Raw genomic sequence first — 15,583 nt, 5'->3', positions numbered from 1 at the left:
GAGCCTAATTTAAGTCTGTACTACATCCACAGCCTGATGGCTGCCTCTATGTGAGATATAGCTTAAAAACCTTCAGCTTTGTGGAGACAACAACAACACAGGATTGGGTTTGATAATAAAAAAAGTAGGCGATGAATTGTAGGCTGAGTCAGAACACAATGCGAATCAATATTGAGCCTTCAGGGGATGTGATGGTGAAGAGGCAGAGGTGTTGTGGATCTGTTTGTGAACATGTTCATACTGTACAAGTGTGAAAACCTATGGGAATTTTGCACGTATGCGTGCACTGCAAACAAGCTTGCCCCAAAAACTGTAACAAAGTCCGCAGTGCATGTTTGTCTACTTACAGCAGTATCTGAACAGATCTCCATATCTCCCTTCGTTTCGCTGTGTTTTTTGGGCGTGGCGATCCCAGGCGGCGATGTGGCCACGGAGTTGCCCTTCACAGCGGTCCTGTCAGGAAATAAGATTTGATCTGTTTTTCATGTCTGTGTGCCGAGTACTTCCTTTATCAACTCACCAGGTAGAAAGCGAGACTCCTGATAAATTGCGTTGACCCACTCTTTCGCTTCATGAACGCGCAGGTAAACACATGTGTGCACGCACACATACACACATGGAAATGTCATCGCACGGTTAACAACCTGCATGAAGTGGTACTTCACAAGTGTTTGAAATCTGTCAGCTGGGTTTTTGAAGAGGAAAATGAGCAAAGAGAGTAGATGACTGTGGCTTAAACACACAATAATCCTGAGTGTTGCTGACTATGTGTCTGATCCCCAAACTGTTTATGCTCACTAGTGAAGAGTCACACCTCAAACAGACAGCTGCTGTTTGTGTTTCTCTGAACACACAAGCTTAATGTAGGGATTGCTCATGTTTAATGTAATAGAGCTACTACTTTGCTTCTGAATCGTTGATTCACTTGGTAGAAAGGCATCTCTGAGAAAGCTCGGTGACAGGAAATAATCAGCACAGCATCCGATCAATTAGGATAATAATACTTGATTTTCTTAATGACAAAGGTGTTGCTAACTCACCTGCCAAGAAGCTCTTTCACGAACTGGTCTTTTCCAATAAAGGCCGTCGTGCACTGGATCTGACTGGCAATCTGACCCATCTGATTGTTGCAGTGGTCCATAATGGAGCTAAGCTTGTTGTTCATCTCAGACAGACCCTGCACCTCCTGGCTTTCTTTCTGCTGATTATCATTTTTCTTCTTATCCTTCTTCTTGTCAGACTTCATCTGTTTGCCTCCGATCTTCAGCTCTTTCTTCTCCTCTTTTCCCTTGGGAGAGTCGGCTTTTTTAATACTCAGAGCTGGAAGTTTGCTCTTACGGAGGCCGAACCAGTTTGCCAGAGAGGGTCCCGTCTTCTGTTTGGCCTCGGTGGCAGCGACTTTCTCCTGTTCTTGACATTTCTGCACGTTCTCCTCAATTCCCATCATGACTTTCTCTTCAATAGTGGTGACTGTTGGGCTGATTTTTTTCTCCTCCATATCTGGGTGTTTGTTTGGGGAGTCCGCCTGGGTTTTGACTTCCCTGCTGAAGTCTGCCTCATTAGGGAATGCTGCTTTGTCTTCTGTCTCTCTAACTGGATTTTCCAAGCCGTAGACACAAGAGGACGGAGGATGAAACTGTGGATGAGAGGCAACCTTCGATGGCTTACGGATGTTTAAACCAGTCCGATCACTGATGGGTAAACTACGAACCACTTTGTGAGAAGGTGACATGACTGCCTCCCCCTTCCCTGTGCCCTGTGACCCCTCAACTTTAGAACCCGATTTGAAAGCTCTGTCAGGGAGGATGCCGTGACTATTTGACCCTGTCATCCCTCCATAGTGGCTAAGTCTTGTCCTTGGAGAATGAACAGGGCTCTCTGCTAACCCAGCACAGGTCGCTTCTAAGGAACTCTGTCTCGACAGAGAGTTCCCCCTTTCCCCTGAGTTGGTAATGATCTGAGTTCTGATTTTTCCCGGCCCATCTAAGGAATTGATGCTTGGTTTTTCAATGTAGTTGGTGCTGAAACTCTGGCTACGAGCTTTTGCCCCGTTCATCCCTAACGCTGGCTTTAAATGAGGTTTGGCAGCAATAGATATGGATCTGCCAAAAAGCTGACTACTCCTTTTCCCATTATCACAAACACCCCCTTCCTCTGGCACCATAAGAGCTTGTAATTCTTCTTCCAGTAACCTACACTGGACTTCACCTTTCCCCTCTGTAACAGACATCTTGGATGGCGAATCAATATTGTACTCTGTCTGCAAGTTGTCACACTGGGCAGAAGCATTTGAAGTCACAGTCTCCTTGGAGACTGAGTTGATATGATCTTTCTCTTGTTTTCCTGGTATAGAGGGACTATTTTTATGGCAAGGAGGAGACTTTAAAAATGCCTTAAAGCCCATTGGGATGCGAGTCTTTGAGGCTTTTTCTGCTAGGTTAGGGGACATAATAATAGAGCTGTCTAAAGCGTTGCCAGTTTGTGGCTCTGCCTGACCTTGAGGTGTGTCCTGAAGTGAAACAGGTAAACTAATAGAGGTCTTCTGCACTGACTGATGGACATTTTTATTAGCAGATCCTTTTTTGCTTGCAGGTGAGTTCTGAAATGAGGACCCTCTGAGGGCACTGTAGGGAGGAGGGACATTCTTCGAGGTTTTAGGTGCGGTTTCAGGTTCTCGAGCACACCCTGAGTTTGCAGAAGGGAGGTAGTCTTTCGTGGTCATCCACTTGGAATCGCCTTTAGCAGGTGTCTTAGTCATGGCAGGGGACTTTTGAAGGTGCTGACTGGTTTTGTCAACCAGTTTCTGAGGTGCAAGTGCAGTCCCGTAGCCTGCATCCAAGTCTAAACAGTCTTTATCCTTGATGGGTAGCGTTGATTGCATATTTGGTAAAAGTGAGGTGTGGTAACTTGGGGGTGGACCCCTCACAGTGGTTGGCGACCCCTCGTAATTTGGTCTGATCAGTAAAGAGGTGGTGCGGCCCGGGGGAGGGGGAGGAGAGGGGGACCTGAGTTTATTTTTGCTGTTTTCACAGTGTTTGTCTCTGGTTGGCTGTTCGCCGTTGTCAGCATACTCCAGGTGTCTCCTTGAGAGGTGAGGGGAACTCGATGAGGCGCCCTTATTCCATTCGGCCCTGCTGGGGAGCTTTGAGTTCACCGCTTTTGGGCTTTGAATACAGGTTCCTGGTGTCTTGATGAATCTGGACATTTTAACTGTCGGAGAGGAGGGGGACTTCTCCTGCCCAGGGGGTCCTGAGTTCCCGCTGTTACTTGGTTCAGTGGCAGAGCCCTTAGATAATCTCAGTGGGGATCCTGAAGGTTTATTACTACCAGGTATCTTTGAACTACTGTACTTGGAACCAGCAGCATCATTCATGGGAGGGATGGAAAGGCCTTTACTAGCTCGGTTGCTTGGTGGTTTGATAAGTTTCCGTTGTGGAGTCAGCTGCATTGATAGCCTCTCTGCACTTCCCTCCCTGCTACTGCTTTGCTCCCTTGGCTTGTGGGTCCTGATCTGATATTCAGACGGCTTCTCTGGAGACTCAAGAACACTGTAGTTTCTTGATTTTGAGGGTTTCTGCTTTGTTGGCCTCTCTTGGGGCACCAGTTCTGTGTAGTCAGGAACTACTTTGCTACCCTGAATGTCTTTTTGAGTCCCAGCAGCTGCTGCAAGTTTCTCTGCACAAAGTTCAATAGGCTCTCCTTCTGCATCAAATATTGCCAACACGCTCTCCTCAGATTGGGTGCATTTGGCCACTTTGGGCTCCTTAATCAGGCTGAAAGGCCTGGGTCTTCCATCTGCAGACTGGGTACGAACCTGGTCTCTCCGCAAGCACTGCTGTGTAATCAGCTTGGCAGCATCTCTTGACAACCTCTTCGAGTCCCTCTCGGCTTGCTCTGGTGGCTGGCTAAAGGACATTCGGATGTCACTTGACTCAGACTTTAACTCCTCCAGATCATCCGCATCAGACAGACGGGGAACTTCTGGTTCAGTAGGGGTGAGGTGCAGCTTCGATGGTCTCGTAAAAGCTGATATCCGCCCTCGTTCAGGGAGAAGGCTGTTAATAAAACTCATGAGTCTTTCAGGCTGCTCCTTTGAGTCATACCCAGAAGGGTGTTTAGTAGCCACAGGACTTGAGATAGTGTCACCTCCGCTGTCTTGCGTTCCCTCCCAGCTACATAAACTGTCTGAGATGCTGTGTGAGAGCTTCTTACAGTGAAACCAGTTGTCCTTGGTGGGGATGTTATCTCTACAACTAGAATGTGCTAGTTCATCATCTGCATCATCAGAATCATAAGCGAACTTCTTTCCCTGAGCAGTTCTCCCCACATGGGTAGGCCTAGACACCCCTTTACTGCTACTCTTGATGCCCAGTGAGTAGATGCCCTCATTGGAGTTCATGCAGTCTTTGTAGCCTGACTTGGAGACCTTGGAGGAACAGGAGGAGCTCCTGTGTTTCCTCCTTTGGAGCTTTCTCAGTCCTTCCAGTATGTGGCTCTCCTTACGTCTTGTGGGGAGGTGCTCCTCCTGAGCAGCACAGATATTACTAGGGGCTGACGAACCCAAACTCAGCCTCTTCTCCCACGTCAGAGATGACTAAATGGGAAAGAGAAAGGAGGCAGAGTCAGTCTCTGTGTAGTAAGAACACATATTCTTTAGTACGTAAAGCAATAGAACTGAGAAAAGCAAATCATAATGTTGGCTTTTGCGTGCAAGCTATTTTTATTCCACCACATATTTTAAATGCTTGGAATTAGGATGGTGCAGGACTGTCTTTAAATATGAAATCTCACATTTTCTCAGAAGCTTTAAACTCCAATTGGAAACATAATCAGCAAACTCATGCATGAAGGTTGTGGGATTAATTAAGGTCTCGAAATAAAGACTAAAGCACCCCTAATGAGCCTGATGAGCGAGGTGGTTTACCATTTTCCCACAGGAGCGTCCATCATTCCAGGTGTACGAGCCGCTGGAGAATTCACTGCACGCGCTCGACAGCGACAGCTCACTGCTGCTACAGCTGCTGCGTGGGTACACGGGGGCTGGCACTGTCAGGCTCAGCTGGCTCAGACATTTGGCCACAGGGAGACCTGCCTTTCCATTCAACTGAACCTCCTATGACACAGAAAAGAGGCGACATAGCATTAAGATGGAGTCACTTACATGGCCGCTTAACAATGTTTGTGAGTTACATAAGCTTTCCTTTAGTCCGACTAGACATCAAAAGTGTTTATGTGTTGGGTACTGCTGCATATCTAATTGCCATCATGCTGTTGATTTTGTGATGAAAGGTATTGAAGAAAACCTTGAGACACCCAATCAAATATCACAGAAAAGTCGACTAAATTGTCGATGTACTGCACTTTTCAAACTTAAAGAAATACCGATATCAATCATCTTTCGTGTGCAGTCACCACACCGCGGCAGATGTTTGTCCAATTAGCATTTCCCTGAAGACAATCTGACAATGACAGTGGAGTTTAAGATGAGGAATCTGATACATCCATGGCACAGTTTTCAATTCTCTAATCTCACATTCGTGTGCGTGTCACTTAACACGGCTTATTTAAGGATATGTAGAGGTTTTGCTCATCCTGATTACAAGATGATTCATAATTCGCTTTTCAGCCATTATTATTTCATTTTCTTTTTCTGCTCTGATGGCACGCATTAGGGTTTATCAGGTGGCATCCTCAGAGGGGTAAAAGGGCAAAGGAAATGGAGCAAACTCATTTTCGGGCCTTAATGCATAATATATAAGATGATTAATGTTCCAGAGTGTCCTGTGGAGTCATTTTTACTGAAGACGAGTCTCAATCGATGGTTTTCTGGTAATATGACAAGGATATATCCCTCTTAGTGCCAAGTGATACTGCTGGCTTTTCCTGCTGAGAGCACAGGAGGGGTCACGGATTTGGATTTTAGATCTGTATTTTAATATCTTGGAATGATTTCTTGATGGGAGACGGGGGTATAGTTGTGCTGCAACACTTGGATGAGTTATATGGGTAGGGGAAAAAAAGTACATTTAATGTTTCCCATTAGGCTTACATTAGAGGGGGAGTCTGTATTCCTGGAAAGTAGGAAAGCCTTGCTTCTCTCTGGCTCCAGGAGCAAATCTGCTGCAGACAGATCCATGATCCGAGAGTGGAGTTTCTGAAAGTCAAACGGGAAGTACACGCAAAGATGAATTTTTGACTTTGGGGGATCTCAAGAGGAGCATCTGAGATGACAGAAGAGCATAATTGGTATGAAGATCTTTATCAGTACTTTATGCGGCGCACAGCATAGCCTGAAATTCCTTTTTGTAGCATCTCAGCTGGGCGTGAGGATTTTGATCTGAGTATTGTCTAAATCTCCCTCGAATGACAAATATTTAAAGAAAGCAATTAAACAAAGTAATCATTTGAGTTCATTTTTGAAAATCTCAAACAACTGCACAGTAGGCTGAGGCGGAGCAATATTTTTTACCTATCTGATTCCCTCCACTGGTGCCAAACGGAGCCCCGATTCATCCCTCTCTCTCTCAAAGTCATTAATGTCATCGTCCAGAAAAAAAAAAAAAAAATAATGTGAATAGGAAATAATTGCATCAGGGAGTTTGGGATTGCTTCGATTTTTTCCCCCTTTTTTATTTGTGCTAGTCTCTTCTGTTATTTCACTCTCATGCTTAAGAGGGAAGGATATAAAACCAAATACATTTCCACATATTAATCCCAGAACTTAATTACACTGGATTCCCTGAGCTCAAATTAACTTAAACTAGAAATCTGCAGGAACAGAACACTTGATCTTGTGCTGCATTTCCTGCCAAGGGTAGAACTAATGCTCACTTAGGGAGTATATGCATGTGCTTCTACGCACTGGTCGCTTTGTTTTCTTTTGTTTTTGTTTTGTTTTTTAATTCAGTTTCTACCATTAAAGTAAGTGGCGACTCACATGCTGCGCACCCCTTGAAGAAAATAAATTGGGTGTTATAAAAGCAAAAGTCACCCACGGTAAATGGAAACTGAGCTTTGAAAATGATCTCCTCAAATTTTCCTTCAATGGCATGAACGTTTTAAAATAAAAATGGTTTCAATAATGGTTTTATTTACTTCCATAAACCTCTTTCCCGACTGTGTATATCGACTTGTGAAAAGAAAAAATACACGACTTCTAATGACACCAAAACTTCCCTGCTTTCTTTTGTCTCTTTAGAACAAGTAACCTGTGTTGCATTCATTGTGGATTTTTCACTCCAACTTCAGACAAAAAAAAAATCCAAAAGAAAAGCTGCTTTTTGTATTAGAGAAAGCCTGTGAATAAGCTGTTAGCGTGACTGATTTTTGTACCATCAGCGACAAGGTGGTAATTTGCCATGGAAACAGATCGATGCCCATTTTCCATGTTTCCTCTGAACAGACTGTATAAGGACCGTATTCTTTACCATTTGTAAGATTTATAAAAGCATCCGGCTTTAGATGCTGGCACAGAGTTCTTTCTAACGTGTTCAGGTTTCAGTGAGTTCAAAAACAGTTAAGCTACAGGGAGGATTTCTTTTTTTTGCCTGTTACAGATCAAAACTTAACTTTTAAAATGATCTTGCCGAACACTCATCAGATTTATAAATATAAAGGGTTTGTTCTGTGCCCTGGAAAGCTTAGGAGATCACATTCTTTCAAAAGCAAATAAAGGCAAAAGTAGTAGTAGTAATATCGTGCAGTTGTACTAGTTTGGGCATATATATATATATATATATATATATATATATATATATATATACATATATATATATATATATATATATATATATATATATATGTCTGTATGTGTGTGTGTTAAGGCATTAACAGCAAAAGAGCAAAAAAAACCTAACATATAAAAAAAATGCATCAGAGAGTTAGGGGTTTTCTTTGATTAAATAAAAAAAATATATTTTAAGTGCAAATTCTTGTCTTATAAAAAATATGCAATTTTCACTTTTCTTTTTAAAAGCCGACAAACTGCTGAAAAACTAATTATTAGAAACTTCTACAGGACTAAACGTGATAAAATAAAATTTGAGTTCATTTCGTTTTGTCAAAATACAGTGCATCTCAGGTTCTGTAAAATTGTTTGTAACTGTTTGTTAAACACAATCCCACTGTTCCCAAGAACAGACCGCGATTGAGCTGCTGAGGTCAAAGTGATCAGCCTGTGCCAGCTAGGACTCGGGTAATTCTGTACCCGGGTTTGTGACAGTTCTGCTTCTGTGTCTAAACTTTGTCTTGTACTGCTCTTAAGCATGTTTTAATTATTGTGCAGTATAAACGGCCTAATTAGTATTATTCGTTGTATTTTTACTCAGTTGTATATAGCATTCGTATTCTATTTTTATCTTATTGTATATTTTTATTCTATTTTATTCTACTGTATATAGTATATTATTTTATTCTATTCTGTACAGCTGTGTACTGTATTTATTCTTATTGTATTCTAATTTTTGCCTCATAACTTTTGCACTGTCCACTTCCTGCTGTGACAAAACAAATTTCCCACGTGTGGGACTAATAAAGGTTATCTTATCTTATCTTATCTTATTATTATGATATGTGATAGTTTTAGGTTTTTAAATAAAAAGCTGTCTTTTTCACATGGTTTGTTAAAAAAACAAAGCTGACAACCTTTTTCAACGAATGTTTCATCAAGAAAACATCAAAACCATATCGAAACAGTTTTAATTTAAGACAGATGAAAAAACATCTACAGGATTTGAGTTTATTTTGTTTTGTGAAAAAAAATACAGTTCAGGTTCTGTAATTGTCATTTTACTTTGTTAATCTTTTAGTTCTTCACACTTTCCTTGTAACATTTTTTATCTAAAATTATCTTTTGTTAAACATAATCTCACTAAGAACAGGCGGTGTTTGAGCTGCCGAGGTCACAGTGACCGACCTGCGTCAAGCTAAACAGTCGTTGCTATTTTAGCAACCGGCTTCGTTCCATTTCTGCTTTTGTGTTTTTTTACATTAAACCTTTTCACCCTCACAGTGCTCTTAACCATGTTTTAATAAATGTGCAGTATTTGTAGTTGATCTTTTTTTTCCTTTTATTTAAAATTTTGATTATTGTCTATAAAGCACTTTGCAGTTTTTGCTTGTAAAAGGCACCATCTAAATAAACATTGTTTGGTTATTATTTTATTCTGTCCACAGAGATAACTGTGTATGAAGCTCTGATGCGACACGGCCGGGCCTGGATGCTGTCCACACAGGATGGGAGTGGCTGAGCTGTCACGGGGGGGCTCTGATCTTATCATGACGGTGCTGGATTTCACCTCCTCAGCATCCTCATCAACGATTCAGTCAATAGTGTCACAGGGTCACGGGGGGAAAGATAGGTGAAGGAAATGCTAGCTGACAAGGCCGACTGTACGCTTCTTGAACTTTTTGACATTCAAAGTCAAAAATGTAAATTGTCCCATTAATGCAGGGATGACTGCAATATATCATGCAAATAATGGCCTTTTATTGACTATTAGCTAACGTCTGGAGTAACTTCATTAGTCTGGGAGCCAAACTTTTCAAGATATACTGAACAGAAGGAAAAAGCCTTCCTGCTTTTGTTCTTTTGTTGTTGCTTTTTTTCTGCTTTGACAGTGGTCATATTTCAAGATAATGAACGTCGGCCCAGAATAGCTTCCAAACAAATACGTCAGTATTGGCACTCGCTGTCAAAAACACATCGTCCTGCAACACACCCACACATGCACAAGAGAGAAAAGCCGTGCTCGCAGATTAATTCACAACACACACACACCTACTCATCCACATAATGCTCACCTGCATGACCTGATCTATACGTCTGACTCATCACAAAGGCTCTTCCTAAATTTCCAGCTACACACTGCCCACTGCACTGTAGCTGGAACTAAGACAAATGCTCCGCTGCAATATAATAAAGTAAGATATATGGAGCTCCATTAAAAACAGACATTCTAAAGCTCCACTCTGCAAATTTTGTTATTTATGTTTGTGGAAGAGTATTTGTTTAAATCTGCTATTGCAAACTTCTTTTTTTCTTCTGTGCACAAAGTTTTTACAACTTTTTCACAACCGCATGAGCAGTAATGAGGTCACGGCATGCATGTTGTGTCCTTGGGGCTCTTAGGTTTGAAAAAGAAAACAAGCATTTGTCCCAGTAATGGGTGACTCAATTGCTACTAGCCCGAGCAGCATTAGTGGCTGGTACTACACATAGCTGGTCGTAGTGCAGAGTTTGAGAAATCTTGCTTTTTGTTTTGTTTTTTTTAACATGTGGATGTCAGAAATGAATATGTGGCATTTTCACACAAAAACATTTCAGCTGAAGGCAGCGAAGGTGCACAAACGGTGCATTCACTATCAAATGTTCAGTTCAGTTCAGTTCATTTTTATTTCAAACATTTCAAACATGTGCCTTCACAATCATTACAAAATATCATTCCATTATTTGTTTGAAAAGGAGTAGGCTGAAGTATTTACTTATTTGTCCCTACCCCCTCAAGTCAAATGCATTATGGTTCTTTATCAGAGGAACTCAAGATGCCCACGGGGAACTGGGGAACGTTTAATTACTGATAAGCAAAAAGGTCCAGAGCTAAATGGGAAACTGTACACTCATATCGGTGATTAAGTCTCCCTCGGCTTGAGGGTGTAGGACAGAAAAGAAATGAAAACTCACCCCGGTTATTTTCATATTCTCCTAAGTAATTCAGCTCAATTGGTTTAGTAAGTTGAACACAAAATCTATCTGTAATCTGACAGATACAAAATCCAAACCCGTTTGTTATCCTTTGCTGTACGCTTACGCAGACTTCTCAACTGAGTATTTATGACTATTTAAATAATGACAGCCTCATTTCTATAAGATGAATGTGTAATTGGTTCACTGTGCTTAGCACGTCAGCGGTAAACAGAGAAGCTATGTTAAAAAAAATAAAAAGATTCTTGCATTTTTCAACTTCACTAAATGTGTAATCCATTAAAAAGGGGGAGGAGAGGGTTAAGCTAACTATCGACTAGCTTTTATTTGAGGCCCCAGTAACATAGGCCCAGAGACCAGTCAGAGGAAACAATCAAATCATTCAAATGTTTAATTAATAAGGAAAATGTGTTTGATATAAAGTGAATGCGTACCAATGCAGTATATTCCATTTGACCATATTTAATAAATGTAACATTTTGTAGTGTAGTTGTGAGCTTTGTGCTAACACAAATCCTGTATTCTTTATAAGAAGAACACACAGACTTCTGTGTCACGGTTTGCGGGGGCAGACCGTGTGTATTGTGTATCAGAAATACACAATACATAATGAACTTGACATTCATTATGTATTGTGACAGATGGCTGCTCATCTATACAACCAGAATGCCCATGACATTCTGGTTGTATATTTAATTCAATTTAGCTCAGTTCAATTCTTCTGTAGCCCCAAATCTCAACAACTGTCAACTCAAGGTGCTTTATATTGTAAGTTAAAGATCCTACAACAATACAGAGAAACAATACAATACAGAGAAATCCCCAACAATCAAACGACCCCCTAAGAATAAGCACTTGGCAACAGCAGGAAGGAAAAACTCCCATTTAACAGGAAGACATCTCTGGCAGAACCAGGCTCAAAGAGGGGCAGCCATCTGTCACAATCGGTTGGGGGTGAGGTAAAGCATTGAAGTCTAAGCTCCCTTGTTCTGGGACCTCCATAAACACTTTCTTGATGACTTAATGGCCTCAATTGTTGATTTCAGGCGTTATTAAATAAAACACAAAGTTCATTTTGTAGCTCATGGTCACTATTGGAGTCAGAAAGGAGGATTATCAAGGGTATGCTCATTGGCTATGCTCATTGTACTCATTTTTTGGTTGGTTCTGCCTCTCAGCTGTCACATCTGGTTTGAAAACACTAAGATAAGAACAACAGGAAATGCTCAGCTCGAGGCTTCAGAGTGACTTCACCACCACTACTACCCATGAATAGCAGCTAAATCCGTCTTTTATAGAGTCTATGGTTGTAGTGTTACAATGAACAGGAAGATAAGAAAGTGGCCTCGATCTTCTTATCTAACTCTGCAAAAAATAAGTATAAAAATAATAATTATACAGCACGACAGATAAAAATATAGCTGTTCCGTAGGAAGTCCCGAGCCTTTGTGACGTGGATAAATATAGCTGTTTTTAACAGCTCTCCCACACGACTGAAGCCCTCATAAAGGACACGCCGAGCATCCGGAGAGGCGTGATCACATTATGATTAACTCTTACATTGAATCACCCTGATGATGGTTAAAATGTTGCTATTAAATAATGAGCGGACAAAAACCCACACGCTTGTAGAAACCACACAAACAGCACTGTAGCACGCACACGTTACATGATTATGTTCCTTTCACCTGCCTTACGTTACGTACGTACTCATAATGTCTGAATCACGCCGGAAAGAGAAGAAGAAAAACAGTCTCGGCTGGATGCCAGAGGGATATAAAGCAATACGCCGCAATCCAATTACCCGCATGGGATCTCAATAACGACTGAACTTGATCTCAAACTCTATCATATTCCTGAGTGCCTTAATACACCTCTTCAGTGAGATTGCACCTCTTTGGTTTCCGCTGCGGTGTCGGCAGTATCCTTCTTCCAGCCTTTTATATTGCACTTTCACTTAACAATATTCCTGCCTGTCTGCTAATGGCAGCAGAAGTACCTTGAAAGGATCTTTCTAACACGCCTACAACCACATTAGTTCTCTTTCCTCATTTTTTAAATTCATTTTCTGCATTTGTACCACTTCCTGTTTTTGCTTTGCTTTCTCATGTCCTTCCTTTTCCTTATCTACCCATAATTTCTTTCTCCCGAAAGAGCCACAATTATGTGACATTCCACTTTCCGAACTCATCATATTCCCCTCTGACTTCGTATCATGGTTGACAATAGCTGCGTAAAAACACAGCCGCAGGTCCGTCAGCCTCATAATTACACCTTACAGAGTCTGCTGGATGGACACATGGACACTTTTCAGTAAATTGGGACCAAAAGGAGAGAAAAAAACACCCACTCCTGCTGAGAGAATATAGGGTTTATGGGGTGTACAAGTACAGTGATGTTTGGTGATGGCTACAGGGTTCAAATCTTTGTTGTTTGTGGGATGTGGAGAGTTGGAGATTATAGCCCTGGCGCTGCAAACATTTCAGAACTTATGTGAAGTGTGTTATTTTGATTTGGAGGAGGGGATTTGTTTTCAAGAGGGCACCAGGGAAGACGCTCTACTTTGGGGGAAGGCAGGAGATGTTTTAAGTTTGTATCTGCCATTTAAAGACTTCCAACATAGTTTTTAATGTAGAAAGCCGTGCTGCAGGGAGAACCGATTTCATGTGAATCCTCAACATAAAACTATAAAAGTAACATTAAAACGGCACATATGTAAGCTTAGAGAGAAAGATGTAAACCCGTAAACAATCAAAGTGTTTACGGGTTATTTTTCTTTTCTTTTTTAGCAGTCTCTTTCTCTGGTTAGGACCCCAAAGCTCTTTAAAAACAACTAAAAATGGAAAACAACTTCAAATGCATGAGAAGAAGTACTCAGGGTCGTTTACTGGAGTTCTTTCCACCATGTTTGAGTGTGGATATGCAAACTCAGGCTAAAACTATAGGACCCCAAACTGACCTACTTAATTTTTAAAATGTATACCTTGAATTTTTTTCAGGATAAATAATATTAATAACTATAAAATTTAACTATATAATATGATATTCAGTCTGCTGCTCAAGTTTGCCAGTAACTTGTCTGAGCAACAGGAGACATAAACTGTTCCAGTAACCTGAGGAGGTGGCTGTTTCGATTGGAGAAGCCAGAGCAAAGACTTATGTTTGAGTTCAAATATCTATATACAGTACTTTGTGCATTACTAAAACATTTATGTGGTAGTAGCGAGACTAAAATAAAAGTATACTGGCAAAGGAGTAGCTGAGGACGGTATAATCCTGCAAAGCTTGCATATGACAGGACTCTCTGCAGCTCTGTGCAAACTAAATCATTCCTTACTGCTTCACATTAAGAGGGTTAAAGCACTCGATTAACTGATCATCAGCCACAGGGCCTGGACATCTTACAGTCACTGAGTGGACCATGAACTCCTCTGTATTTTTAATTCACTTTTATTTATATAGCCCCAAATTAGAACATCATTCAACTCAGGGTGATTTGTATTGAAAGACAAAGGCTCTACAAAAATATAGAGAAAGGCCAACGATTAGACAACCCTCTGTGAGCAAGCACTTGGCAACAGTGGGAAGGAAAAACTCCCTTTTAACAGGAAGAAACCTCCCTTAGGCTCAGGGAGGGGCGGCCATCTGCAGCGACCGGTCTGGTCGGCTGAGGGGAGGAACACACTCTGTTCTTCTTTGTTTTTTGTTCTTTACCTGTTTAACGATACATTTCCTGCCATTTGATCACCTACAATGTAGTGTATCGACAGGAGGGTAGGTTCTGGGAAGGGCAGCGTACCTGGAGAAGCAGGTCCGAGGCCGGCTTGATCTTCTGCTGGAACAAAACACCGAGCGCCCGATTCTGCTGCTCGAGATCAAAAACCCTTGTTCGCAGCTTCAGACACTCCTCCCTCAGATCCTGATTCAGGAGGACAAATAGAAAGAGCATCGTCTGAGTGTAAAATTCACATGACAGTTAGAACAACACTGAGAGTATATCCATTAATTTATATTAGCATGCATTAAGAGAAAAAGAAGTAACAAACCTTCTGGGTTAGAAGCGCCTGCACGACTTGATTGGCAACCTTAAAGAGAAAAAGAAAACATCACAGAATATAATTTATCTGCTTTGGCACCATAATAAAGTCCTGACCTCATATGACCCTTCCGGGCCTCTATAGAAACCCTTACACTGCACTTTGGAGTGTTTGTACTTCCTCAGCCAATTTACACCTCGGATGAATTATTATGAGCCCAAGCAACCGCTGTGGCACAATGCATTGTACATTTTTCCTCCGCTATTGGGTGTGTGTGTCTCTTTTACACACTCGTGCAGACAATGTTGAGCTCTCACAGCATAATGGTGGTATTGACAGTGCCTGGTTGATGTAGGGTACCAGAGGTGTGCCTGACTTAAGTGCTGCTGTGCCCGGGTCTTGGTCTCAGAGCGGTTCGCACTTCAGACCGCAACGCCGATGGAGGAGCGTCTACGATTACTGCCCATTGATTGCTCATTAATACCCCGTGAAGCCCCATCGGCTCTTTCGAGCGCCTCGTTTCTCGTTTATTGAACGAAGAGAGATGGGGGTAAACATAGCAAAATGAGCCCTGCTTGTGGAACCGCAAAGTTACAGATCTGCCTCTTGTGATCAAACAAACTGGAGTTAATGGTGTTTGACAGAGGATGTGAACTTGCGCACGCTGTACGTCCTGGAAACAAGTTACAAACACAACAAACGACTTTAAAATTTCACACAGACAGCTGGTGTAACATAAAAAATAATCATCCCTTCTGTTACACTGTTGTTCTAGTTAGAGGGGCGCACACAGTCTCCATCATTAAAACAGGATTATTGCTAAGCCGTCCTTCCACCGAAAGCC

At 41.7% G+C, this 15,583-nt stretch overlaps 1 protein-coding gene across 9 annotated transcripts in view; it reads right to left on the bottom strand.

Annotated features, from left to right (window-relative positions):
* The window catches only part of LOC113016073 (nck-associated protein 5), a 184,935-nt gene that overhangs the window by 26,499 nt on the left and 142,853 nt on the right, over positions 1-15,583 (bottom strand). For 8 of the 9 annotated variants that reach the window (XM_026158596.1, XM_026158586.1, XM_026158587.1 and 5 more), the window contains 6 exons: positions 14,749-14,787; positions 14,502-14,621; positions 6,050-6,154; positions 4,925-5,113; positions 1,041-4,594; positions 348-453 (listed from right to left, as the gene is read on the bottom strand). In XM_026158596.1, the coding sequence (XP_026014381.1) occupies positions 348-453; positions 1,041-4,594; positions 4,925-5,113; positions 6,050-6,154; positions 14,502-14,621; positions 14,749-14,787 (4,113 nt within the window). The remainder of the gene's footprint in view (positions 1-347; positions 454-1,040; positions 4,595-4,924; positions 5,114-6,049; positions 6,155-14,501; positions 14,622-14,748; positions 14,788-15,583) is intronic. The other variant, XM_026158588.1, reaches the window with a different exon arrangement.

Source organism: Astatotilapia calliptera, chromosome 23 (assembly GCF_900246225.1).
Source record: "Astatotilapia calliptera chromosome 23, fAstCal1.2, whole genome shotgun sequence".
NCBI classification, from domain to species: domain Eukaryota; kingdom Metazoa; phylum Chordata; class Actinopteri; order Cichliformes; family Cichlidae; genus Astatotilapia; species Astatotilapia calliptera.
The sequence above is the reverse complement of the archived record's forward strand: the minus strand, read 5'-3'. Positions and strand labels throughout refer to the sequence as shown.